The sequence below is a fragment of the Macaca mulatta genome, chromosome 14 (assembly GCF_049350105.2).
Source record: "Macaca mulatta isolate MMU2019108-1 chromosome 14, T2T-MMU8v2.0, whole genome shotgun sequence".
Lineage (NCBI taxonomy): Eukaryota > Metazoa > Chordata > Mammalia > Primates > Cercopithecidae > Macaca > Macaca mulatta.
In genome coordinates, this window is record NC_133419.1 from 125,467,387 (window position 1) to 125,493,244 (window position 25,858).

The 25,858-nt window shown below is 52.6% G+C and overlaps 1 protein-coding gene across 4 annotated transcripts in view; it reads left to right on the top strand.

Annotated features, from left to right (window-relative positions):
- Positions 1-1,634: 1,634 nt before the first annotated feature.
- SLC37A2 (solute carrier family 37 member 2) overlaps positions 1,635-25,858 on the top strand; it is a 28,775-nt gene continuing 4,551 nt past the window's right edge. The window contains exons 1-18 of one of the 4 annotated variants that reach the window (XM_077964595.1): positions 1,635-1,756; positions 15,502-15,583; positions 15,923-16,016; positions 16,143-16,221; positions 17,824-17,959; positions 18,396-18,472; positions 19,286-19,452; positions 20,097-20,134; positions 20,430-20,582; positions 20,919-21,009; positions 22,482-22,544; positions 22,899-22,984; positions 23,483-23,531; positions 23,726-23,799; positions 24,055-24,133; positions 24,238-24,335; positions 24,615-24,679; positions 24,869-24,925. In XM_077964595.1, coding sequence (XP_077820721.1) covers positions 1,698-1,756; positions 15,502-15,583; positions 15,923-16,016; positions 16,143-16,221; positions 17,824-17,959; positions 18,396-18,472; positions 19,286-19,452; positions 20,097-20,134; positions 20,430-20,582; positions 20,919-21,009; positions 22,482-22,544; positions 22,899-22,984; positions 23,483-23,531; positions 23,726-23,799; positions 24,055-24,133; positions 24,238-24,335; positions 24,615-24,679; positions 24,869-24,899 — 1,521 coding nt within the window. In that variant the 5' untranslated portion in view covers positions 1,635-1,697 and the 3' untranslated portion in view covers positions 24,900-24,925. The remainder of the gene's footprint in view (positions 1,757-15,501; positions 15,584-15,922; positions 16,017-16,142; positions 16,222-17,823; positions 17,960-18,395; positions 18,473-19,285; positions 19,453-20,096; positions 20,135-20,429; positions 20,583-20,918; positions 21,010-22,481; positions 22,545-22,898; positions 22,985-23,482; positions 23,532-23,725; positions 23,800-24,054; positions 24,134-24,237; positions 24,336-24,614; positions 24,680-24,868; positions 24,926-25,858) is intronic. The other 3 variants (XM_001110578.5, XM_015116035.3, XM_077964596.1) reach the window with 3 other exon arrangements.

The window sequence follows — 25,858 nt, forward strand, 5'->3', positions numbered from 1 at the left end:
CACTACTAAAGTCTGGACAGCACCTCTGAAGCTCTGGAGATGGTCTCTTCCCTTCCTCTGGTGATGTCCACCTACTCCTGAAATGTAGCATCAAGGAACTTCAGCTGCTTGCTTGGCTCAACTGGATTCCAATTTTATCCTTCCCTTTAGTCCCTCAGAAATAAGCAGAGGAGAAATAATTCCCTTCCTGGGGATATCAGCTCATTCCTCTAGTGTATTTGCCACCCCTTAAAGGAGCACCTTAACCTGGGGTACTTGTGATTATTGACGCTAGAGTGGGTCCCTCCTAGATTCTGGGACAGCAGGTGTCTCCTGGGATTGTCCCAGGCAAACCAAGACATAGAGTCACCTTACCTAGCTGGATAATAGCCACCTAACTGACTTGTAAGAGTGAAATGAACATACCCCCAGGCACAGTGAGTGGTCTAATCAGGTTTGATTCAGTGAATCGCCACTAATGACACTGGTCCTTTGGTGTTTCAAGCCTCTGCACCTTATTTGGGCCTCCTTTCTACTTATTGCCTTTCTTCTTTTCTCTATTCCTTTACCTTTTGTCGTTGGCGTGTTACCGTCTTCATTTCTGCCACTAGACCTATGCCCCTGACTGCCTGGGATTAACAGAGGCTTTTACAACTCTGCTTACCCTCTTTTTCTTGATTCTAGGGCTGGTACCAGCCAAGCCCATTATTCTGGGTCCTAATCTGTTTGGTGGAGTTGTTACTCCACTTCTCTGACCTTGCACATAGGGCCTGGGCACTCCTAGGAATTAGGGGCAGGGTGGGGTTAGGGTTGAAACCCATTTGCTCAGACACTCCTATTTTATGTTCTATTAACTTTATTCCTCAGGGGAATACTTCCCTTTGCAGTCCTTTGTAGTTCACCCTTGGGTTCATATACAAGATCTCACAATTATCAGTGGAAACATACCCTGAAATCTTCAGTTTAGAGGCAGTCACTTTCAGGACCACAGAAGTCTCTGCCTGGTGGCTGCTTGCCTCCAGAAGGCAGAGCAGGAGTGACTGCCACATTGTCATGGCGGGAGCGCGTGAGGGCTAGTGTCTGTGAAGTGGGGGAAGAGTGGGGTCCTGTGGAATATGAGCAGGGCAGGAAGCCCCAGCCTGAACCTGTGCTGTGTTTGGGCCAAATATTGTCGCCCCCCGCCCCCGCCCACGAAAAAAACTCCTGCGCTCCCAGAAGGTGCGAGTACTGAGATTAGTGTCATGCGGGGCCGCTGAGTGTGACTTCCAACCCTCCAGCATCTCATGTCCCACTCATGTCGGAGCCCACGGCTTTTCAGGACAGGAAGCGCTGCGGGGTAGTGCGGGCAGGCAGGCACGTCACACCGGACAGCGACCAGATTGCTGCTTTCGGTTCCCCGGCGGGCGGTGAGGCAGAAAGCGCAGGGCGGAAAGGGGAGCCCCAGCACTTCAGAGCTGTCGGGCCGTGGCCAGGAAGCAAAGCACCGGAGCGCTGCGGTGCCAGCGGCCGGACTAGGGATGACCGGCAGGTTTGCGCTGGACCCAACCCCGAGGGCGGTCAGGCGCAAGGGGGCGGGCGCTGCCGTACTCCGGCCGCGGGGTCAGGGCGGGCCGGCCGGCGGGGCATTTAAACCCCGCTGACAGCCAGTCCCGCCCGGGACACGCGCCCAGCTCCGTAGCCTCCTCCGTCGACTCAGCCTTGGGTACCGGTCGGGCAAAATGCGGTCCTCTCTGGCTCCGGGAGTCTGGTTCTTCCGCGCCTTCTCCAGGGACAGCTGGTGAGCGGGGCAGGGGAGGGAGGCGCACCAGGACCTCCCGGGCTCGGGGCTTGCGGGGGGCCGCGAGGGGCCTCGGAGATCACCCCCAGATCGGTCCTGGCGTCGCCGCTTGGCCAGGGGTGCTGGCGGGACTTGGTCGCGGGCTCCTCCAGCGGCGCCCACCTCGGAGGTTGATAACCCTCCCTGCCTAACTCCGCCCGCCCTCCCCCAGACCCCGCGACGCTGACTCTGTGACACTGGTGAAGAACAGGCTGCCGGGGAGAGTCTCCAGCGTTTCCCGTTTCCATCCTCCCCTCCTAACACACACCCAGGGCGCTTTCAGAGGCCTTTCTGTAGTTGAGCAGCTGGGGAACCTGGGCTCGCAGGCTGGGGAACCGAGACCAGGGGATGGTAGAGGAAAGGGGTGGCCACTGGGGTTTGTGAGTGTCCCTCTTGGTCCCCTTTAGCCTTCGAACGCCAAGGCCAGAACTCAGTGGTCCTGGGAGCTCGTCTGGAGGCCTTTCAGCGCCTGGAAAGGGCACAGCTCTCAGAGCAGAGCAGGGCAGCCCCTCAGCAATGGGCGAGGGGCTTCATTCACAGTGATTCTCTTCCTGACCGCAGGGACCACATGTTGGGCTGCAAGGTGTGGTGGAGGGGTTTCAGCCACTCTTAGAGGCAGTCAGCCACTGGAGCAGTCCGTTTGGTCTGCACAGTTTTTAAAATATTGTGTTAGTTACCATTATTTACAAATAAAATTTAACAAAAATAGCTAGATTCCAGACTTCTCTTGAAAAACAGACGATGTGGACCGGGCATGGTGGCTCATCTTTGTAATCCCACCACTTTTGGGAGGCCAAGATGGGAGAATTGAAGGAGGCCAGGAGTTTGAGACCAGCCTGGCCAACATCGCCAGACCACCACCACCCCCCCACCCCGGTTCCCCCCTCACACCCCTCCCTGTCTCTATAAGTAAAAAAAGGAAAGAAAAGAAAAATGGATGATGTGGCAATACTGGGCCTAAATTTCCAAATTAAATGAACAGGATTGAGGAGTCCCCTTTAGATACAGCAGATGCTATTAAAATGGCCAATTTGTCCTGGTTTTGAAACAGTCTTTTGTCGGCAACCCTCTCAATCCTGGGTGAAACGAGACAATTGGCTACCCTACACATTTTTTAATTGTTGAGAGCTCTCATCAATTCTAGCCTTCTTCACTAATTTAGATTATCTACCTAGTGTTTTTTGAGTTGGAGACTGTTAAAAGTTATTTTTCAGAAAAAGGTTAAAATTCTGACTCTCACAAAGACATAAAAATGAACCCATGTTAAAGATTTCGGTTCAAAAGAGAATTTAGAGAGGGGGATTGGGGAATTATTGTTTAATGGGTATGGAGTTTCAGTTTGGGAACATGATCAAGTTCAGGAAATGGATGATGGTAATGGTTGAGAGACAATGTGAACATACTTAATGCCACTTAAATGTAGACTGAAAATGGTTAGAATGGCAAAATTTACATAATGTATATTTTACAATTTCAAAAAGAGAATCTAAAGAATATATTCATATATAGGTTAGGAATATTGAGACTAAATGGTCTTCTACAGGTTGTGAGGGAAGACTACTGAAATAATCTTCACAGGCATATTTTGCGTGACTTCTCAGTTACCTACCACTTCAAAGAATTTTATAATAGCTCAAGGTCAATTAAAAGCTGGAATCTGATAACCTGGAGGACTATCCGCTAGACAAGGCATAGTTTTCCACGGACATACATTGTTTTTCTACAGTCTCTCCTGTTTTGATTTTTTAAAAATTTCCTAGAAAGATTATTCTTGATCACAAGATAAAGCTGGTCTCATTGAATTTGACTTGATTATGTACATAGGTACTACAAGTGTGTTTTACCCTATAGCCCTTGTTAAGTTAATAAACTTGACTGGAAGTTTTCATAAGGAATCCTAGATTCGATTTTTTAAAGCCTTTAATTATTTATTGTCCTGACATTAGAAGCTGAGTCAAGAAACTGTCTCCACCAGGTTTTACCTACTGTACTGATATATTTGGGCAAATTCCTTTTCTCAGGGTCCCCAAAATATCCTAAAGTTTCTGGGCTAGCCAGGGAGTGACCTTCCTTTTGGCTTGTAAACCTGGAAACCCAGTAAGCCCGTTTTCTTGGGAGGGTTTTCTTAGTATTGGCTCCATAGAGTGAACCTCAGTTTTTTTTGTTTGTTTGTTTGTTTTTGTTTTTGTTTTGTTTTTTTTTTGTTTGTTTGTTTGTTTTGTTTTGTTTTTTTTGAGACAGAGTCTCGCTCTGTCGCCCAGGCTGGAGTGCTGTGGCCGGATCTCAGCTCACTGCAAGCTCCGCCTCCCGGGTTCCCGCCATTCTCCTGCCTCAGCCTCCCGAGTAGCTGGGACTACAGGCGCCCGCCACCTCGCCCGGCTAGTTTTTTGTATTTTTTAGTAGAGACGGGGTTTCACCGTGTTAGCCAGGATGGTCTCGATCTCCTGACCTCCTGATCCGCCCGTCTCGGCCTCCCAAAGTGCTGGGATTACAGGCTTGAGCCACCGCGCCCGGCCGAACCTCAGTTTTTAAAGGAGGCTGGTTGTATCTGATTAAATAGACATCCTGATGAAATACAACATCCAGGCAAGGTCTTGGTTGAATAACCGATTTTTCTAATTATATACTGGTTAAAAAAAAAAAAAAAAATCTTACTCAGCCCGTGCAAATAACCATATTGCCATGAAAAGCAAGAAGATTCCATGAGAGTTTCTGAATTCTGAGGAGTCAGGTAGGGAGAAAAATATATTTATAAGTGTTTCATTTCAGTTTATGAAAGCAGAATCTACTAAGTTGTTATGGGTTAATATAGCCTAAGAAGAAAGAGAAAGGTCTTCCTTATATGTCCAGAAGATAGAACACTATAACAACATCAACAATATTCTGAACCTAGAAGACAGCCATCCCTCACCAGTTCATGCGGTCCAGTGTGATTAATTCTGTCCTACTGAATCTTGGGTTAGCAATCTCAAAAACTTATCTGCTCCTTGACTAAAGAGTTCTGGAACTCCTGACTCAGTCCACTAGTACGTTCTTAATGTTGTCTAAGTGGTGCCATCAGAAGCCTATGCCCGAGAGCAATTACTCAGTACAGTGCTTTTCTGAGACAGTTCTCGGTTGTTAAAAACAAAAACTCTGGCCTGCCAGGCCCAGTGGCATGCTTACAGTCCCAGCTACTCCTGAGGCTGAGGTGGGAGGGTCCCTTGAGCCCAATAGTGTGGGACTGTAGTGCACCATGATCATGCCTGTGAATAGCCAGTGTACTCTAGTCTGGACAACACAACAAGATCCCATCTCTTAAAAAACAAAAAACAAAAACTCCCCCTCTATTCTATAACTGAATACAGAGCCCTTAAGAAGCATCAGAGTAAAATAAAAACTCTCTGTAGGTGACAGAGACTCAAAAAGTGTTGATTAACTTATTACTGATAATTTTCAAGAATGAATGATCTGATAAGAATTCATGACAAGAATAATGCAACTGACAAGGAAATTTGGTTGCTTCTGTGGTATGCAAAACAAAAAGATGCTAATCCAAACAACAAAAAAATCTAGACAATGTCTAACAATATAAGGCTAATTTCAAAAAACACAATGAACATGATATTAATTTATAAAAATGAACATGACTTTTACAGAGAAAAAATCTTATAATAGATAAAATTTCTGAGATATAATTTACATAAAATGCCAAGAATATCGACTGAAGATACTCAGTGAGCTTGAGGTAAGTCCTGAACATCTGTATTTTAATAAAACTGCATAGGAAAGGCTGATGTACAACTCCAGCTGAAAACCAGTGGCCTGGAAGATGCTAGATTTAAATTAAAGAAGGAAAGTTGCAGCCCAGTAACTTATTTTATTATTTTATTTTATTTTATTTTTTCGAGACAGAGTCTTGCCCTGTCACCCAGATTGTAGTGCAGTGGCACAATCATAGCTCGCTGCAGCCTCAAACTCCTGGGCTCAAGGGATCCTCTTGCCTCAGCCTCCTAAGTAGCTGGGACTACAGGCATGCACCACCACACCCAGCTAAGTTTTTTATTTTTATAGAGACAGGGTCTGGCTATGTCGCCCAGGCTGGTCTCAAACTCCTGGCCTAAAGCCATCCTCCTACCTTATCTTCCCACCTCATCCTCCCAAAGTGCCAGGATTGCAGGCGTGAGCCACTGTGCCCAGCCTCCAGTAACATTTTAAATAATAATTGAAATCGTGACTAGTAACACATATATACTGTTGTCATCAGGGAAGGCACCATCAGGGTGCTGATAAATAGAAACATGTCATGTACAGAGAGGGCATTGAGAAATCTGCACAACTCTCATATAGCATATAATTTCTCAAATATTTAGATAAATAGTAATATTTTACCAATATAGATTTAACCTAGAGAAGGCTGAGCATCTCTTCTGACTTGACAATTATTTCTAAGCAATTGATCGATATTAACATATTAAATAAATCTAATTATTTCTAGCACCTCTCTTTTTAAAAGATGAAAGAACAAATCTTTGTGGTTTTCCAGGAGCCCTCCCTCTTTTTAAATTAAATATTCAAACTCATCAAGATTTTGCCAACTTTGGCAAAATTTTAACGCATTTAATTGCTTATTTTCAGACTTATTGTTTGCATGTAATATAATCTAAGACAAATCAAATTTTCTTTCTACAGACCTACAAATTTATCCATTCAGATTTGAGCTTCACTGTTCTCTTTCTTATTCTGGAACAACCAGTCATTTTTCTTATGTGTAATATTTTTCCTTTTAATAAACAAAAACAGGTTTCAATACGATATATACAAAGTCATACTTCTCTGCCACTATTGTACCTAGTAGAGTCTCATTCAAGTATATTGGTTATATCTTTTAACCAAAGTAACTAACATTTCAGAGAGAATGGGGAGTGGGGAGGGTGGATCATCATAAACCATCTAGAACACACTAGCATTCTAGAAGGCTCAGTAATACACATAACATGACTTTCTCTAGCCTCCAGCACTCTTCACTTTCACACTTCTCAAGGTGTGAATTCAGCTACTGTGTTCCCCAACATCTCTGGGATTTAAGACAGACCTGGGTTGAAATCCTTTCACCACTGTGAGCCTTGAGTTTGCTGAGCCCCAGTTTCCTCATCAGTAAAAGTCAGATGGGTTCTTGAGGATAAATGTGATAATATAAGGAAATATTCTTGACGTCTTGTGGCTGATTGAGGATACTCAATAGGTATCCTTTTACTTCCTTCCAGATAAGTTTAGGTTTGGATTCCTATCAAACACTAAATGTCACGTAGTTCTTCTGTAGGTCCATTATTATGCTGAGCTCTGAGGCCTGCAAAGACAGTCAAGACAGGGTTCTACCTTCTTGGAACTAAGAATCAAGCCGGAGAGAGGGTGTGTACACATAGTCAGCAATTTTGGAAGGCTCTGCTCTGCTTATTGAGTGCCAAAGGATGACATTTCCCATGTGCCATGTCATTCAGAGGACCAGCAAGGGGAGTGCAGAAGTCGGTTGGGGAGATTTTGAAGAAAACGACTTGTTGAGCATTTAACACATAAAAGGTTAGATATTATGTGTATACATTGCCTGGCATACAGGAAGCATGGAATACGTGGTGGCTTTTACTATCATTATTAGTGATGATGATGTTATTATTACAGATACATATTAACCCATTCACCTTTCCTGTGCTAATCAAAATACAGTCCAGGGTGGAGACAAATAAAAATAAAGACTTATAGTCTGAAAATGAGAAATCAAGTCTCTGTCACATTTAACTGCTTTCACATGTCCCCCATTTAAGAAGTGAAGAAGACAGAACAGGAAGCTGAAAGTGGATTGGCCCTGGGCCTTGGACTCCTCCTCTGTAAAATGAGGGTAATAATAATACCTGTATCACACGAGTGTTTTGAGGTTGAAATGAGGTACTATGTGTAAGGTACTTAGGTCAGTGCCAGGCTGATGTGAAGCACTGAGTAAACACTAATGATTGACTATATTCTATTTGCTTTTCCTAGTACTTTGTGCCAGGCATTGTTTATTTGTAATTCTTGTGGAACTGCAAGGTGAATGTTAGCTTCCCTGTGGAACATATGAGTATAATGAGGCACAGAGCAGTTATGTAAGCCTGTCCAGCGCCACACAGCTGATAAATGACTGAGCTGGAGTTGGAATCAAGATTAGTCTGACTCGTAAGCCCATGGTCTTTCCACTGCCTTCCTAATGATAGCGTTGGGTGGGGAAAAGATTACATGGCCATTTGGCCTTGGACAAATCACTTAACATCTCCAATAAGGCTCAATTTCCTTATCTATGAAATGGAAATAATGATGTACCTATATCACAGGGTTTTGGTGAAGTTAAATGAGGAACTGCTTAAAGCACTTAGCCCAGTGTCTAGCATACTTGGCATTGGCTAGGTGCTTATATATTTCTGTGAAGGGAGAGATTCATCTCCATTAGGAGAAGGAAGTCTTTGACTTGGATCTGGAGGTGTTCTGAGCAGAGGTCACAGAGCCGGCAAAGGCATGCAAGTGGAGACATGGCCCGTCCCCTGTCTATGAAGTAGTAACATGTAGCTCCAGCTGGCAGGAACAAAGGGCACCCCTGGACAGGAGGCTTGGAGTCATATGGCGCCAGGCGTGTGGAGACAGCTGCAGACATCCAAGCAAAAGTCAGAGACGGCGGAGTTTCTGCCCAGGAAGATGTTGCTGTCCTCCTCCTGTTAGGCCTTCCTTGTCAGGATGATGATGAGTGGCTTGTCCATGGCGTTTCAGAGCCACAGAGCACCGGAGGTTCCCCAGCCCGGAGCCTGGCTGGTTCCTGCCTTTTGTGCCAGTGTCTGTGCGGGTGTGTCTGGGAGCGCCTGGCAGCATGGGAAATGACTGCGGCTGGTCCTTATGGGGCTGGGCCCATTTCCTGGGGCCCTCTGAGGGGACAGCCCAGAACGTGCATAAGAAAAGCCTGTGGGAGGAAATACCAGGGTGACCACAGCTGGATGAGCAGGAATGGGCAGGAGGGCTAATTGGGCAGGCAGGAAAAGCAGGAGCTGTGAGCTTCCCACACCTCGATCTTCCCCTGTGAGCTGGAAAAGGCCACAGCTGAGCTAGGACGGATGGTTCTGCCCTATGGAGTTAGCTAAGGGCTTTCACTGCCGGTTCCTGGTGCCCACCCTGAGGAGGACGCAGGAGAAAGACATTCAAACGCATACCGAGAGATAACCTGTGTGCCAGACACTTTCACATCCAGGATACCTCATTTAATCTTTATAACACTCTCGTTCAGCAGGAGTGTATGATCTTATTTAAAGGAAGATCAAACTGAGGCTTAGAGACGTACAACAACTTGCCCAATGTCACGTGAAGTGGCAGAACCAGAAATAAGGACTCAGCCAATTTTGCTTGAAGTCTGAGGTCCGTTTCCTTGTTCTGTGGGCTAGCTCTCTCATATCTTACTTTCCTGCTGACTGCAAAGAGGTGCATGGTAAGGGCAGCAGAAAGGGCTGCTTAAAATGAGCTTTGATGGGAAGAGGCTGCTTGGAATAGGAAATGAGGGCTCCTGGGGAGAACCTGGAGGCTCAGCCCATGATCCCTACTCTGGCCCCCCAGAAGGGGCATGTGAGCCTGTGGAGGTCCCATCCCCCACCCCTCGTGACAGCAGCTTCTCCCCCAGCTGCTTTTTGGGCTTCCTCTTCCACCCTGCTGTTTCCTCTTTCCCTCCCTACAGTGGACTGGCGTGCACCTCACTGGCCTGGGGTGGGGCTATCTGACTCAGGCCCTGTGGGCTGGTCTGGAAGGTAGCAGCAAGGTTTTGAAATAGTCTGTATGGTTGGCCAAGGCCTTTTTTTTTCCAGTCAAGTTTCTGTATCAACTGAGAGCTGGGGTCGGAGTTGACAGTCCCAAAGTAACAGCAGAATTGAGGACAGACACCAGGCGTAGAGTCCCTGAAGCCCAGGACGTCCTATCTGAGTCACTAACAGACACAGACACTAAGTTGGTGTGTGTGGGGGGTGGGGCGGGGGTGGGGGGGCAGTGTTACTACTCTCCTGTTGGCTTTTGGCTCAGGTCTTGTCCCCTGGACCATTCCTGCTCAGGAGAAGGAAGGCCATCCTCCTACACCTCTAAGCAGGACTGCAGCTCTGCCATCATCAACATGCTTCCATCAGTGCTATTTACACAACCTTTCTTCAGAAGAGACACCGAGTTAAAACCTGTTGGCTGCCTCTTCTGAGCTCCACCAACACTCCCACCCTCCCCGTTATTCCGGCTGCTGATCAGAGCCCCTGCTGCAGCATGAAGCCTGTCTTCATTCTGCCTGACCATTCAGGGTCCCCTACTCAGCTTTCTTCCCAAAGCAAAACCATCTGTCCTGTATTTTCCTCTTTCCTAAAACAGATTGTCATCTGAGCCACCAATCTCTTCTCAAACGTCCTGAGTTCCTCGTGGCTCCTGGCCAATGGCTTCTTTCTCTGGGAAGGCTCTCGGGGCAAGCTCTGAGCCAACTTGATCTCTCTGAGCCAACTTGATCTCTCTGAGCATGCGCCCACGTCCCAGCTGGAGGAAGGATAGCAAACAGAGGGTTCCCTGAGGGGCTGGCTGCTGCCCTGAGAGAGCTTTGCGCCTCCCAGAGGGAGCCTTGTCCTGTCTTGCATGCTAAAGGCCTGGCTTAGGGCTCTGCCCCTGTGGTATCTGTTCCTGGCTGGCTTTTTCCTAGCAGGATATCTCCCAGTGCTGGTGGAGGGCTTGGCGGGGGGAGGTGGGCACTGTCACCATTGACCCCAGCCAGGTTCTTACTGTACCCAGCCCTCTATCCTTTTCAGATCTGCTTAGTCTCAGAACAGTCACATCCGAGAAGAGGCCACTGAGTCCATTTTCTCAGGACAAGTGCCAAAGTCACCTGTAGCCACAGCCAGTCCAGCCTGGGACGGGGGAGTGGCTAGGGAGCTACTGGGGAACAGGGGCTTTCTGACATCCCGGGAGCAGCGTCCCTCTGCTGGGCTGTTTCTTGGTTTTTGCTGTTGCAGTGGTGGTGGCAGTTGGTCTTTTGGGGGTTTTGTTTGTTTGTTTCTAATCTGTTGCTGCTTTGGGAGATGCCATTTCTTGATTTTTACCCCAGAAGCATTCCTAGTGCAAAGTCTCAACGAGGTCAATAAAGTTATTATCGGGCTTCTTCGAAAGAGTAGGTTGGACTGTCAGCTAATAGTTAAGAGATAGCTAGTCGACCTCTCTATCTAACTTGGTTATTCAGTAACCAGTATCCGGTGGGGGGAGGTGGGTTCTGAGAAGTGCCACCTCTTGCTAACAAAGTCTTTGAGGGCCATGAGACAGCCACCCCATCTGGAGCAGCCGGGGATCTTCCCCTCCATCCTTTGGTCATTGGCCTACTTGCCCAGCCTGGCCCAGCCTGGCCCAGCCCCTGGGTGGCATCCTCCCTGTCATAGCCACCCTGGGGCCAGCTAGGCAAGGCCTGACTCTTCATATTCTGTGCCCTGCTTCTTTTCTGGGACCTCTTGACTCATGAGGGAAGGACTGGTGACAGGAGAAGTGAAACCTGCGGGTTCTAAATGCAGGAGCGCATCAGCTGCCTTCCTGAAGCTAGTGTGAGCTTGGCAGTCTTGGCCTCCGTCTAGCCTAGCCCTTAGCCTGACCGAAGTTCCCAGTCTCCTGTGGACCATGGCACCTTGATCTTTCTCTTCGGTAGAGAAAGGGGAATGGATAGAGCACCAGACTCGGAGGAGGCCCTGACAATGGGGAATGGATAGAGCACCAGACTCGGAGGAGGCCCAGCTCCAACTATGCCATGCCCAGCGAGTGGTGTGACTTTGAGCTCGTCCCTCCATCCCTCTGGAGGCCAGGAAGGAAGTCCCAGAAGTGGCCAGTGCCAGGCCTAGTGTCACAAAACACAGCTGAGGACCCCCTGCACCCCCAAGACTCATGACTCTCCTGCTACCTTGGGTGTGTCAGGTTTTCTACCGGCAGATCATGGGGGACTCCAGGTGGTGGATTTCAGGGAGTTGGGGTCAGAGCTGACAGGGATATCAGGCCACCACCTGGAGGAGGGCAGGGCTGGAATCTTGGAACCTACCAGGTCAGGATGCAAGTGGGGACCCCTGCTGACATTCCTGTCTGCCCAGGGGAGCAGGTGGGAGGGCCCCAGGGCTGGAGTCTCCCCTATGTCCCACTGTAGGCTCCCCAAGAAGCCCTAGAGCCCACCACAGGCAAGGCCAGAGCTCTAGGAGCCAGAGAATCCTTATGTTCATCTAGACCCAGCTATGCACAGTGGGAGGTGGGGTGGAGGGTCCCAGGCTGGCAGCCACATCTCTGCCTTCCAGGTAAATCCAGGGCCTAGAACCTCCACTTCCCAGGAGAGTTTGGTTCAGCTCCTGACCCCACTTGGCTCCCCTAACAGAGCAATGTGGGCCGCCTCCACACCTCCAGCCCTTCTTCCTCGTCTGAAAATTGGAAGCACACTAGCTGTCATCTAAGCGCTTGCTGGGCATCAGGAGCAATTTCAGACTGGTTAGGTGCATCTCACTAACCCATTAGTAGTTCTGAGAAAGGTGACAGACTCTGCTTTTCCGATAAGTAAAAAGATATAAGGAATGAAACCAACTTTTGCCTGATTCCCAAGTCCTTACTCTTTTCTCTTATAGACATCCACCACCTGGGGTCCCCTGTGATGCTGCCATGTGCCTGGGAGTGGCTGGCAGGATGAAAAAGGCCCAGGGAACTGGCCTTGAGCCTTAGTGAGGAAGCCTGTCTGCGCTTCCCACCAAAACCTACAGGGCACAGCCCTGGGTCTTCACCTGGCTTAGGCTGGCTGGGGCTCAGAGCCGCTGACCTGGGAACTCCCGCTCTCTTCAGTGGCTTCCCATCACCTCCACAGATAGCCTAAATGCCACAGCTTGGCATCTGAGGCCCTGTGCCATGCCGCCTGAGGCCCCTGCCCTTCCCAGCCACCTCTGCTCCTCTGCTTGACTTAGTTTCACCCTTCAGATATCCCCACCGAGACAGAGTTCCCCAAACAGGTAGTATCATTTCACACCTCCATGCCTTCGTGCACGCTGCTTCCTCTCCCTGGCAGTCCTCCCTGCCCCAGCTGTGCTTGGCTTGGCCTCGTCCTGCTTGTTTTTGAAGCCTCAGCTCCAGGAATCCTTTCCCGACACTGCTCCCTCCTTCTGGCTCGGAGTCTCTCCTCTGTGTCATCTAGGGCTCTCTCTTATAGTGTCATCACACCAGGTCTAACTGTTTCCCGGCTGACCTGTGCGCCCAGGCAGGTGGAGATCCTGCTCATAGATTCTCTTGCTAGTGCTGGATTGTAGCATGGTGCCTGGTGCAGGATGGGCACAGGGATGCATGGGAGAGCAGCCTCGCTTCGGCCAAAGAGAATCAAGATGTTAGAAATGGGCACAGCTCCTCCTACTGAGGTTGGCAGGGACAGGACTCCAGACAAAAGGGCCATGGGGCAAATAAGGAAGAATACCTGGGGCCACAAGCAGCGGAGTCGGGGAGGGCAGGCTGGAGTTGACACAGTGCAGCGGGGGGAGTGGGGTGGGAGGGGAAGTGGTGCTAGCAGCAGGCTGTGCCTCCAGGCCCCCATTGGCTCTGACCAGCCCTGGGAGGGCTCAGCGTGAGTGTGGAGGTGCAGTCTGGCTTCCTAGTCAACACCAGGCTACGTAGCCAGCAAGGGCTTCACTGCCGAGCCTGTGATGAAAGAACAGTCGTAGCTGGGGCCCCGAGGCCCCCAGGGATCTTTCAGACACTGAGAGGATCTGATTTGTCACCATGATCAGTGGTCAAACATCTTGGCAAAGGCCCTGGCGCGTCCATGTGGTCATGAAGGCTGGTCCCACTGACTGGGGGGCCTCAGCGGCAGTATAACCAGGGACCTGGGGACTGGGGGAGAGTCATGCTGTGTTCTCTTGTGGGACAGACAGGGTTGATGCTAGCAGCCATGTGTAACTGATGAGGAAACCAGAGGCAAAAAAAAAGGCTTAGGGATTCCCGGGAGGCTACACAGGCAATTAGTGAGAGGTGCCACGCAAAGCTTCCCGCCTCCCCCTGAACCAGGTGCATCCCAGGCAGGGCTTGGTGGGTGCTATCTGTAGGGCTGCAGGGTTCTTCCATCCATTGCTCTTTACAGAAGGCCAGCTGGACAACCTCTTCAAAGTCTCTCAGAGGATTGCCCTCAGATTCTAGAAGTCCCTGAACTAAGAGTCATGAGCCGTATGGCAATAGGTGGAACCTGGAAAACATTGTTGCCACAAGCTTGCCCATGTCAGTCACTGTGACAGGCACTTGGAGTAGCCCCAGCTTCCCTAGACAACCTGAGTCCCTAGAGGACCTCTCTGACCCACATGTGCACCTTTGGGAACCGGTGGTCTGAGAGGCTGGGGTGTGGAGCCGCCTGGATTCCAGACTGCACTGTTGCACCTTCATGCCGGCTGGGATGGAAAGGCACTGAAAGCATTTTAGCAGAGCTGTGGAGGGGGCAGGAGCAACTTCAGTCTCTCAAGAAGACAGACTGTGGGGACTCAGGTAGGAAGCTCAATCCAGGGGCAAAGTGAGAAGGAGCCTTGTAGCCCAAGCCCATTCAGGCTTCGCGGAAATGCCCCTTTATTTCCCAAGTGGTAGTGGGTGTTGCTTCATGCCACATTTGGGGGAAGTGGGTTTGAAGGAAGATTCTTAGGCAGAGGGAGCATCCAGTGTCCCCCCCTTGGGCTCTCAGAGCCAGGACAGAAAGAGCTTCAGGAGCCCTCCCACCCTTTTTCCTGACCTTTCTCCATGAAGTCTTCAGTGAGCCCTGGGTCTCGCCTAACTCCTGGCCCCTTCTCCTGGACTGGGGCTCCACTCTGAGGCCTATTTTCCATGCATGTCCTGGCTCCTGGCTGCGGCAAGGAAGCAGACAGTGACTCAGCAGGGCTCTGGGGTCCTTCCCCAGGCCTCAGGCTCGGGGAGCAGCCAGGGTGCAGTGGAAATGCTGAGTGCCACCCAACTGGACTGTTCTTTCCATCCTGGGCCAGGGCATGGGATGAGACGTGAGGAGTGGGAGACAGCACATGTGTGTGAGTCACAGATGGAAAGAATGGGCTCTATCCAGTGGGATGGACAGACTGAGACTAAGAAGAAGGCTTGGGTCTGTCACCGGCTGTCCCACTGCCACCTCTTTTCCAACTACCACCTGGCTGAAAGAGGTGCTGTGTCTGCCCTGGTGGAAGCTTCAGAGAAGTGTCGACCTCATTTTAAAAGCAGACACTTCTCCTGACTGACTCAGTCTCCTTCCTACCGCCAATCATTTCAGACATGTGAAAACCACTCGAACTCCCTGCCCCCACCTCTGCTGCACACACGCACACACACACGCACACACACACACACGCACACACACAGGCGTCCTGACCTCAGGGAGGCCGACGAAAAGCAGAGGTGCTGCCAGCTGGTCAGAGCAGGCAGAGGTGCTTCCTGTGGGCTGGGGCTGAGCCAGCTCCAACAGAGGCCTCAGGAGTTGGGACCAGGGAGACAGGTCCCCTGAGCACCCTGGCCTCTGGGCATTTTTTCCCAGCCTCCCCTTGGCCTCTGCACCAAGAAGGAAAGAGCTGGTGGTGCCCAGGCCCTGGGACTGCCAGAGGGGACACAGGTCGGGGATGCTGGCCCAGAACTTCCAGCCGGGGCTGACTTCCCACTAACACAGATGCCGTCCCTTCCTGCAGGTTTCGAGGCTCCATCCTGTTGCTGACCTTCCTCATTTACACCTGCTATCACATGTCCAGGAAGCCCATCAGTGTCGTCAAAGTGAGGCTGGCTGGCAGCAAGGAGGAGTGCAGAAGCATACTGTCATAACCGTCCTTACCCCTTCCCATGGCCACCGAGGCTCCTTTTGAGTTTATTCCCCAAGACAGTTGTGTGGGTGGCTGTAGATGGAATAAGCGTGCAGGGCCCCTGGGCTGTGTGGATGCTGCTCATGGCTCTGATGTGGCCGCTTTCCCCTGCAGCCAGTTCCTGCAGGAGGAGGTGCCAGTAGGGGGACATGGAATCTGGTTAGGAGGCAGTGTCTCTGGTATGGTTGGGGCAGGTGGTTGCTTGCTCCCCTCTGGGTCAACCCCTGACCTGTGTGTCCCATTGCCTCTCCAGAGCCGTCTGCACCAGAACTGCTCGGAGCAGATCAAACCCATCAATGATACTCACAGTCTCAATGACACCATGTGGTGCAGCTGGGCCCCATTTGGTAAGCACAGGGCAAGGTGCTCTTCCCATTTCCCATTCCCTCTTCCTCGAGAAGGGGGTGTCCAGGGAGGGCTTCCTGCAGGGGCATCCATGCAGTCAGCTTTCTGTTCCTCCCATCTGCTTTCAGACAAGGACAACTACAAGGAGTTACTGGCGGGCGTGGACAACGCCTTCCTTGTCGCCTATGCCATTGGCATGTTCATCAGGTAAGGACAGAGGCTAAGCCTGTGACCAAGAGGAGGATTTAGAGCTGCTGCCTCCCCTTAAGGAACCTGGGGGCAGCTGGGTTGAAGCGAACTCCCACCAGGGAGTGATGGCTCCCCAACGTGGGAGTGAGATCAGGGATGCTGCACATACAATCCACCCACAGCCATCCTCCGTGCCTTACCACGGTCGCAGGACTGCTCCTTCGCCTGGTAGACTCCCACTGGTAGCAGCTCTTTTGCCTGAAAGGTTTTCCTGGATGTTGCCTTTGAGTCTGTTCACTCAGATAGCACAGTTGGTGGGTATGGACTGGGACCCTTTAAGGATGGCCCTGTGTGCATATATAGCTGGGAGAATCCCCGTCCTCTGCTGCATCCAAACCAGCGCGGGAAGCATGCTGTTCCTTGCCAGGAAGCCATGATCAATAAGGCTGCAAACTGCCTCCAAAGAGCTCACAGGCTAGTGGGGGCAATGGATGCATCGGCAGCTGGTGCTAAAACTGTGGCCGGCTCCATGACAGACGTGGCCATCGGGTGTTCTGGGAGCTCTGAGGTCGTTACTCAGTCCAAGCTGAGCTAGAGCAGAGGGGTCAGGGAAGGCTTCTTGGAGGAGATGGTGCCTGACCTGATGCAAGGGACTTGGGCACGGCGGAGCAGATGGAGACCTGGGCAGAAGGAATAGCAGGAGCAAGTAGGGCAAATGTGAAGAAGCAGCATGACCTACGGGAGGAACCGCGGGCAGGTGTATGGAGGGAGTGACAATGTAGGGAAGGTAGCAGCAGGGCTGAGGGCTGAGGGCTGAGGTCATTTGCACATGAGGTCCACAGGCGGAGATGCATGGAAGGGTTTTCGCCAGGGCGTCCCATCCAGATGGGCATTTCTGAGAGTGATGCTGAGGTGGATGAGACTGGTCACACAGAGGGACCAATTTGACAACAGCCCAAGCTGTTGAGCTTGTGTTACTATAGTGGTGATAGAGGTGGAAAGAGGCGATGTACTGGAGTACTAGCTGAGAGGTAGCCCGGTGAGTCTTGGAGACTGAATGTGAGGGGTGGGGAGGAGGGACGGGAGTCTGAGGGAGCTCTGAGCCTGGCTTGAGTGGCCAAGGGGTGGCATTCACTCAGATAAGGGTAGCAGGATGATGAAGGGGTCAGGGCGGTTGGCAGGAGGAGGAAGAGGAATTCGGCTTAAGAGCACTGGGTTTCAAATGCCCCAGGGGCATCTGAATAAAGGAGGCACCTGGCTGCGACTGACTGTGAAGCTCTGGGAGACAGATCAGGCCTGAAGATATGCATGTGGAGCTATTTAGCCTATGGGTGGTTGTTACAACCATAAAAGTGATACAAAAGGCTGCTCCGAGAGGAAAATCCACGACAGGGAGCGGCTGGCCAAGCGAGGAAGATGGGCAGGCTAAAGTCATGGAGCATGGCCAGGTGTCACAGAAGCAGTGGGGGACAGAGGTTGGCCCCGTCACATGGCCACACAGAGGTCATTGGTGGGACCTTGGCCAGAGCCACTTCCTAGTGTGGTGGGGGCAGAAATGTGGCAGGGAGTTGAGGTGGACTCAGAGGAGCTTAACCGCAGATCCAACTTTCTCTTCCCCAGTGGGGTTTTTGGGGAGCGGCTTCCGCTCCGTTACTACCTCTCAGCTGGAATGCTGCTCAGTGGCCTTTTCACCTCACTCTTTGGCCTGGGATATTTCTGGAACATCCACGAGCTCTGGTACTTTGTGGTCATCCAGGTATGAGTTACCATCTTGCACTTGGGCCTGTGTTCCCGTCTCGGGAAGGACCTGGGAGACTGCCGCTCACAGCGGATGGGAGCCTGTGTTCCTGGCTCCCTGTCTGGTGCTCTCTATTACACTGCACTGGGTTCCACCTCCTGGTCCTACCGCCCCCGCATTTATTCACTCAGAGAGTTGGCCTTGAGCACAATGCCGTGGTCACTTCTAATGCCTGAGAGGCTTGGTCTCTGCTTGAACAATCTTGAGCGAGAGAAGCCAGCTCATGACACTGGGGAGGTGTGGCATGTGTGTAAGGGAAGGGCAAGGTTTGTAGTGTGGGGTATGGAGGGCTCCTTGGCCATAAAATTGAACCTTCTCAGCCCAGAGTGGTCAGAGCAGGGAGCCAGTTGCTCAGCCCAGGTCTGCTCCCACCCTCCCTCCCCTCTCCCTGCAGGTCTGTAATGGACTCGTCCAGACCACAGGCTGGCCTTCTGTGGTGACCTGCGTTGGCAACTGGTTCGGGAAGGGGAAGTGAGTGTGACAAGGGAGGAGGAGTGGGAAGGATTGGGAGGGCTGGGGGTCCCGAGCTGGTCACTGTGGCCTCTGATGTGATTTCAGAGGGAAGGGTCAGAAAGCGGCCTCTGAGTTGCTGTTCACATGCTTAGCAGTGGCTAAAAGCAGGACTGATTTTCTCAGTGATGAGGCTTTAACCCATAGAGCAGGCAACCTTAGTTATGCTTTTTTCTAATAATAGATGAATTTCTATTTTCAACAAAGACAAAAAGCCTATAAAATGTTTTCCCCCCTTAATTGGCTTGTGTGCAAAACAAAGTTGCTTCGGAGAAGGGATTTTTGACGTTGGCACTACTGACTTTCTGGGCTATTGGACCCTTGTTTGGGGACTGTCCTACCACTGCAGGCTGTTTAGTAGTAGCCTTCCTGGCATCTGCTCACTGGATGCCGTAGCACACCCCGAGTTGTGACCATCAAAAATCTCTAGCTGTTACCAGATGTCCCTGGTTGAGCACAGTGCTTTAGAGTGAGATGGTGGGACAGAAAAGAACGAGGGCCGGGCCCCCATGCCCTCGGTGTGGCTCGAGCTCCCATTGGCACTCACTCAGGGAGCTGGGCAGGGGGAGCGAGACCGCAGGCCCTGCAGCCACCTGCTTGACACCACCCAAGGTCTCCCACTCCTTGCTGACTTGCGGCTTTGGGGCTCAGTCTTTGGTGCCTTGGGGAAGCTGCAGTTGGCCCAGCTTTAGAGCTTGGTTGGGGCCGTTGCTATGAACAATGTGCTTTGCTTTTTACTTTTTCTCCCTCTTCCTTTCTCTCCCTCCCTTCCAGGCGGGGGTTCATCATGGGCATCTGGAATTCCCACACATCTGTGGGCAACATCCTGGGCTCCCTGATCGCCGGCATCTGGGTGAATGGGCAGTGGGGCCTGTCGTTCGTCGTGCCTGGCATCATTACCGCCATCATGGGCGTCATCACCTTCCTCTTCCTTATCGAACGTGAGTGGGCCCCTCACTCCCCACAGAGCCCACAAGTGAGCCTAGAATGTCTCGATTTCTGGGAGAAGGCAGCTAGATCTACTGGAAAGATTGCTGGTCACAGAGTGGGAGGACCAGCCTTGAGACTTTGGACAATCTCTCAGAGCCTTTATTTTCTCATTTGTAAAATAATAATAGTAATAATAATGTCTATTTTGTAGGATTTTTGCAGGCTTAACTGAGACACCATAGTTAAAATGCCTGGCCCATAGTAGGTGCTTGGCAAGCACTGGTTGAATCTGAGAGGTGTGAGCAAGGAAGGTGGAGTTGAAGGGACATTTTTACAGTGACCAGGCTCTCCACTTGCCGCAGGTGGCTTTGTGCACTAGCCAGGCCAGGTATGAGAGCCACTCTGTAGCTAAGAGTACTAAAGTCCAAGAGGCAGTAGTGACACAGCTGGTTGTTAGGAAAGCCAGGCCTAGAAAGCTGTCTCCTGAGCCCCAGGCCCTGCTCCCTTCTGCTGGGACACACACTGGCCACCTTAGGAGTTGGAGGTGGGGCCGGTTCCTGGGATGTCTTAGACCCAGTGCGAGGTGAGGGCCTGGCAATCACCTTGGGATTGGGGGGGGTTGGGAAGCTTCTTAGAAGGCAATTTTTTTTTCCAGACCCAGAAGATGTGGACTGCTCCCCTCCTCAGCACCATGTAAGTGTGAGCCCTCCCAGCCCCATCCCTGCCCTCCAACTCCATCCAGAGCGCTGGACGCAGAGAGGCCTGGGGAGCTAGAGCAGAGAGTTCTGGCCCTCACTGACCTCACAGACCCAGTGCTAGGCACATGGGTTGGCCCTACAGCCTGATGGGTCTGGCAGGTCAGTCCAGCCCGAGATGAACATGTGCCTCCCCATCCTGGGGGCCAGTGTCTCTTGCCTGGGCTGCACCTTCAGCTGGTGGGAGGCAGCACACAGACGCACCCACATCAGGGCTCGTCTCCTCTGCTCAGGGTGAGCCAGCTGAGAACCAGGACAACCCTGAGGACCCTGGGAACAGTCCCTGCTCTATCAGAGACAGCGGCCTTGAGACTGTGGCCAAAACCTCCAAGGGGCCATGCGAAGAGCCTGCTGCCATCGACTTCTTTGGGGCGCTCCGGATCCCAGTAAGAAGTTTGTGGAATGGAGGAAAGAGAGGGGCTCTCCATATTTTTCTGTTGGCGATGAGGAGATGGGGTGCTTGGGTGATCTCTTTTTCTAGAACTTCTTTATAGGGGAGATGTAAGCTGGGCAGCCTGCCTGGGGAGGGCAGTGTGGGAGACTTGTCTCGAAACGACCTTGCACAGTGGTCATGTTGCTTTTATTGGGACTGGATGTGTTGGAGGCTGCCTTGTGTGGCAGGTGATGGAAAGTACTGGGGTGGTGCTGAGCACCCCTCGGGGCCACCACTGAACCCAGGACCTCTGGACCCCTTCCCATGTGCCCCCTGTTGCAATCCCCAGGGCGTGGTCGAGTTCTCTCTGTGTCTGCTGTTTGCCAAGCTGGTCAGTTACACCTTCCTCTACTGGCTGCCCCTCTACATCTTCAATGTGGGTAAGTCCAAGAGAAGGGGAATGAAGGGGCCTCTGAGGAGGCAAGGCCACCTCTGGTGGGAGAGGAAGCCCGTCGTGGTGATGCCTGTGATTCCAGTATATAGACAGAATTCCTGCTGAACCTCTCCTAGAGTGAAAGGAGCTTGATTTAGTTCTTTATTTAAATGAAAGCTAAACCCAGCGCACTACCCCCTAGACCCTGACCCCAGCCACCTTCCCTCCGTTGGAACTGAGCTGGGGATTAGGAACTCAGAGCTCTGTTCTGCAATTCTTGCTGTCTTCTTCTCTAGCCCTTAGTGTAGGAGAAGCCCCCTCCAGGCTGCTTGGCTCATAGGTGGTAGGGTTGGGAGGTGCTAGGAAAGGCCTGCCTGCCGGATCCGTCCCCAGTCCAAGGAAGAGGGCCTGATGAGCGACCCCACTCCTTGTAGCCTGGTGGTGACCATGGTGGTCTCCCAGTGGGACCTCATGGGATTGATGCCCCTATGCCTGGGTCTGCTGGGCTGCACTGGTGTTCTGCCCTGTCTCACAGACCTACTCCCTGCTGCCCCTGCGCAGGGATGTACAGATGAGAAGAGATCACTTGAAAAAGGATGTTTCATGTCCACCTGGCCTGGGTCTCGGCTTTTCCATAGGTCGGGCTACCAAAGAGCAGCCCACCCCGCCCTGCCCAGCCCCCAGGAGCCTCCAAGCTCCACCAGGGCTGAGGACCTCTCACCCAGTACTGCTCCCCTCCCTCCCAGCCCTGGGGAGGAACAACAGCGCCTTGCCACACGTTGTGCTTGCTCTGAACAGGATACTGTAGGAATTACTCATGGCCAAGTCTCAAGCCGTAGCTTGCCCTGCAGCTCTGTCGGGGCCTCTCTCTGTGACAGTGTGGAGTGCTAGGGCAGCTTCTTGGACACCGTGACTCTTTGTTTTGTGGCCTTGGTGCTGACTTCAGAGTATGAGGCAATCTCGAGGGTGGGGCTACAATCTCGGCTTCTGGACATTCCTTTTTTAAAACATGGAGCCAAGGCCTGTTACCTGAGGCCCCTGTGTCCCTGCAAGTCTCCTTCCTGGCTCTGTGTATGAGCACAGCCTCAGGTAAACGGGGGGAGCGCCTAGTGCTGCTAGGGCCCCAGTGAAGCAGAGAAAGGGCTGGGCTGAGCCTCAGGTTGCGTTCCAGGGGAAAGGTGGCCACGGGACAGCAGGCTTGGGGGCCAGATCCCAGGGCTTGCCAGGGGGGGCTTGTTCTGGGAGGTGAAGGTCATCCTGCAGGGGAAGAGGGCAGTACAGGACGGGACCAGGAGGGCATCTGTCCAAACTGCTGCACTCTCACCCTGTGGCTCTAGCCAGCCTGCTCCACACGTCCCTAGCTCTTCCTCGGAAAAGGGGGCAGTGGCCTGGATCATGCTCTGCGGGGCTTCTAGCTGTGACGCTCAAGGACGTTTGTCCTGAATCCCAGGTCTGACCACATACCTGTGTTTTCCACAGCTCACTTTAGTGCCAAGGAGGCTGGGGACCTGTCTACACTCTTTGATGTCGGTGGCATCATAGGTGAGGCCCTGCCCTGCTCTGCCAGCAGTCTCCCTTCCCCTCTTTTCTTGTGGGGTGCAGGAAGAAGTGACAGGTCCAATGGGCTATGACCCGGGTAGGTGGCACCAGAGGAAAAATGGCTCCTGGGTTTATTCTCAGTTCTGCTCCTGCCTGGCTGGGTGGGCCTAAGAAAGATGCCCTTTTGTTTGGTCTCCAGTAGTGATGGGCACTAGAGGAAGGGGAGGGCTGCAGACAAAGCAGCTCTGCTGGTTCTTGCTGGCAGGCCCAGGCCAGCACTGGGCACAGCTGGGGTGCCAGGTGAGGGGATGGGTGGTCCTGTCTGGGAGGCAGTGTGTGAGTGGGTGTGTGTTCCAGGCGGCATCATGGCAGGGCTCATCTCTGACTACACCAATGGCAGGGCCACCACTTGCTGCGTCATGCTCATCTTGGCTGCCCCCATGGTGCGTATAACCTCGAGGGTAAAGTGCAAATGCATGTGAGCAGGAGCCTGTGTGGGCCTCTGGCCCGTGTGCACGTGCACGTGTTACACACATGGTTGTCTCTGTGTGCACGTGCACGTGCATCCCTGTGCGCACACGGGGGAGGAGAGGCGAGGGTCAGCAGAGGCACCTTGGAAAAAGAGCCAGACTGCAGACTTTAGAGGGAGATTCATGACTGTTTGGCCTTGGTAGAGAAGGAGACCACCTCCTAAACGTCTTGATCAAGGAAAGAAGAGATTGAGGTTGAATCTGAGAGAAGACTGTTGGGAGAAAGGGAGATGATAGAGTACCACGTTTTAGGCCGTCCATCCTGGGACATTTAAAGACCAGAGAAATCTGGGTATGCGAGGGAAAAGGAATAGGATGCCTTCAGGGCAGGAGACGGTTGTTCCAGACCTCAGGGCTCCAGGCCGGCAAAGGGATTCTGGGTGACTCTGCCTCTCCCCTCTCCTCTCTCAGATGTTCCTGTACAACTACATTGGTCAGGACGGGATTACCAGCTCCATAGGTGAGGAGGAGGTTGCAAGTCCTGCCAGGCCATGGGAAAGGCACTGCCTTGGGGGCCCCATGAGGCCAGCCCACGTGGGGGCACTGGCAGGTGGAGGGGCTGGGAGGGCTGAAGGCCAGAGGGTGCTCCTGCCCTGGGGCTGGGGCTGTGGGTGGTGCCTCCTCTCTGACTGGGCTGTCTCTGTGCCGTCCCAGTGATGCTGATCATCTGCGGGGGCCTGGTCAACGGCCCATACGCGCTCATCACCACTGCTGTCTCTGCTGACCTGGTAAGTGGGGCCACCTCCCGAGGGCCAGGAACCACTCTGGGGGCTTGGTCATGGCCACCATCTCCAGGTCCATTTCCCACTGTCTCCCATCCTGCAGAGGAGAAACCATCAAAGTCCTTCAGAATGTACCATGGGCCCCTCTCCTCTCAAGCCCAGACCCCAGTCACCACCTTCCCTGAGTCAGCCCCTCTCCTGTCCTGGTTCCGCTCCTGCAGCCGCTTGGCTGGGCTTTCCCACTCCACTGTCTCTCTCCAGGGCACTCACAAGAGCCTGAAGGGCAACGCCAAAGCCCTGTCCACAGTCACGGCCATCATCGACGGCACCGGCTCCATAGGTCTGTGACTCTAGCTCTGTTGTGGGCCGGCCCCTGGGCATAGTGCCCTCCGGTGGGCAGGGGAGGTGCAGGTCCCCCTGCTCACGAGGCTGTGCTCTATTCAGGCGCAGCTCTGGGGCCTCTGCTGGCTGGTCTCATCTCCCCCACGGGCTGGAACAACGTCTTCTACATGCTTATCTCTGCCGACGTCCTAGCCTGCTTGGTAAGAGTCTTGGGGTACACAGATAGGTATTGAGGGATGCTCCGTCCTGCGAGGCTGCAACCCTGGAGGTCCAAAGCATTGGCCATTGGGGGTTCTGGGGTAATGAGAGCAGCTGCCCTTTGCTCGGAAGCACTCTCCCTTCCCCCGAGTGACCCCTTGCCAAATGGGAGTGTGTCTCTCCCCCTTCTCCACTGCCAGTCCACGGGTCACCTGGCGCTGGGCACTCAGTGCTCAATGCTAACGGTGCCCTCCCTTCCCTCTGCGCCTTGTGCTCCACAGCTCCTCTGTCGGTTAGTGTACAAAGAGATCTTGGCCTGGAAGGTGTCCCTGAGCAGAGGCAGCGGGTGAGTCCTCCGGGGAGCTGAAGTTGCCCCCCTCTGCCAAAGCCACTTCTCATGGGAATCAGCCCAGGGCTCAGTTTCTCCAAACGCAGGCTGAGGCTCCTCCAGCCCAGACCTGAGGAGCACTGAGCCAGTCCCTGGGTGGCCCCGCCCTGCTAACCTGTCCCCTGTTGTCCCCGTGTGTCTCCATAGCTCTAGTGTGGTCCTAACCCACCAGCGATAGTATTTCCCTCAAGTCCCATGACTTTTGTGAGTATTTACTTCGAGTCTGTGACTCAAGCGCCATTTGAATGGGGGCTGCATGCAAATCCTCTGTCCTGCAGTATGACTTTTTCCAACTTTCTCGTTTTTCTCGGGGGCCACTTGTAAAGACTTTCAGCCTCAGCAGAGCATAGTGCGTGGGAAGCGTTTGCCAAGGGGTCTGAGATGCCACAGAGGTTGGCGGCCTCTTCCCTGAGGGACAGTGTCAGAACTTTGGATGTGCCCTCCGGGGACAGAGGAGGCAGAAATAGGGAAACCAGTTTCCCTCTGAGCTGAGACTGAGTTGCAAGTGCCTCCTGAAGTTCAGAAACCAAGGTCATCTGGCCCCTCTGCCTGGGGTATGCAGAAAAACAGCAACTACCAATCAAAGTCTCTGAAACAAACGTGAATCAAACATGGGTGCTGGCCTGGTGTGCTCTCTGCCTCCTGTCTGGTGGTGGTGGATGTGGTGGTGGCACCAGTAGGTTAGTGGCTGAGGCTGCACAGTGCTGGTGGTCGGATGGTGGGCGGCCCTCTCCCGCTGGGCGTCCTGAGCAGGAGCCTCATGCTAACAAGGAGGCCGCTAACGAGCTGGCCGGAGCCGTGGACCTGGGCTGGATGGCAAACGTGAGGAGGAACCCCCTGGGTCATGGTAACCAGCACGCATCCGGGGACGCACTTCCACTTAAGGAAGACACCACGCAGGGGAGAGAAAGTGAGAGCAGGAAGACACACGACACAGGAAGCACACAGAGCACCTGTCCTGCCCTGCCTGTCCTGGAAGGGCAAAGTTCCTGTGCCTGTGCTCCTTGGAGCTAGGCCTGAGGGTGGGAGGGGAAGAAGAGCAGCGGAAAGCGAGAAGGAGTATTTAGTGAGCAACTGCTCGGTGCCTGGAGTTGTGTCTGGCTTTCGATGTGTGAGCTTGCCTCGCAGCAGCCTCTC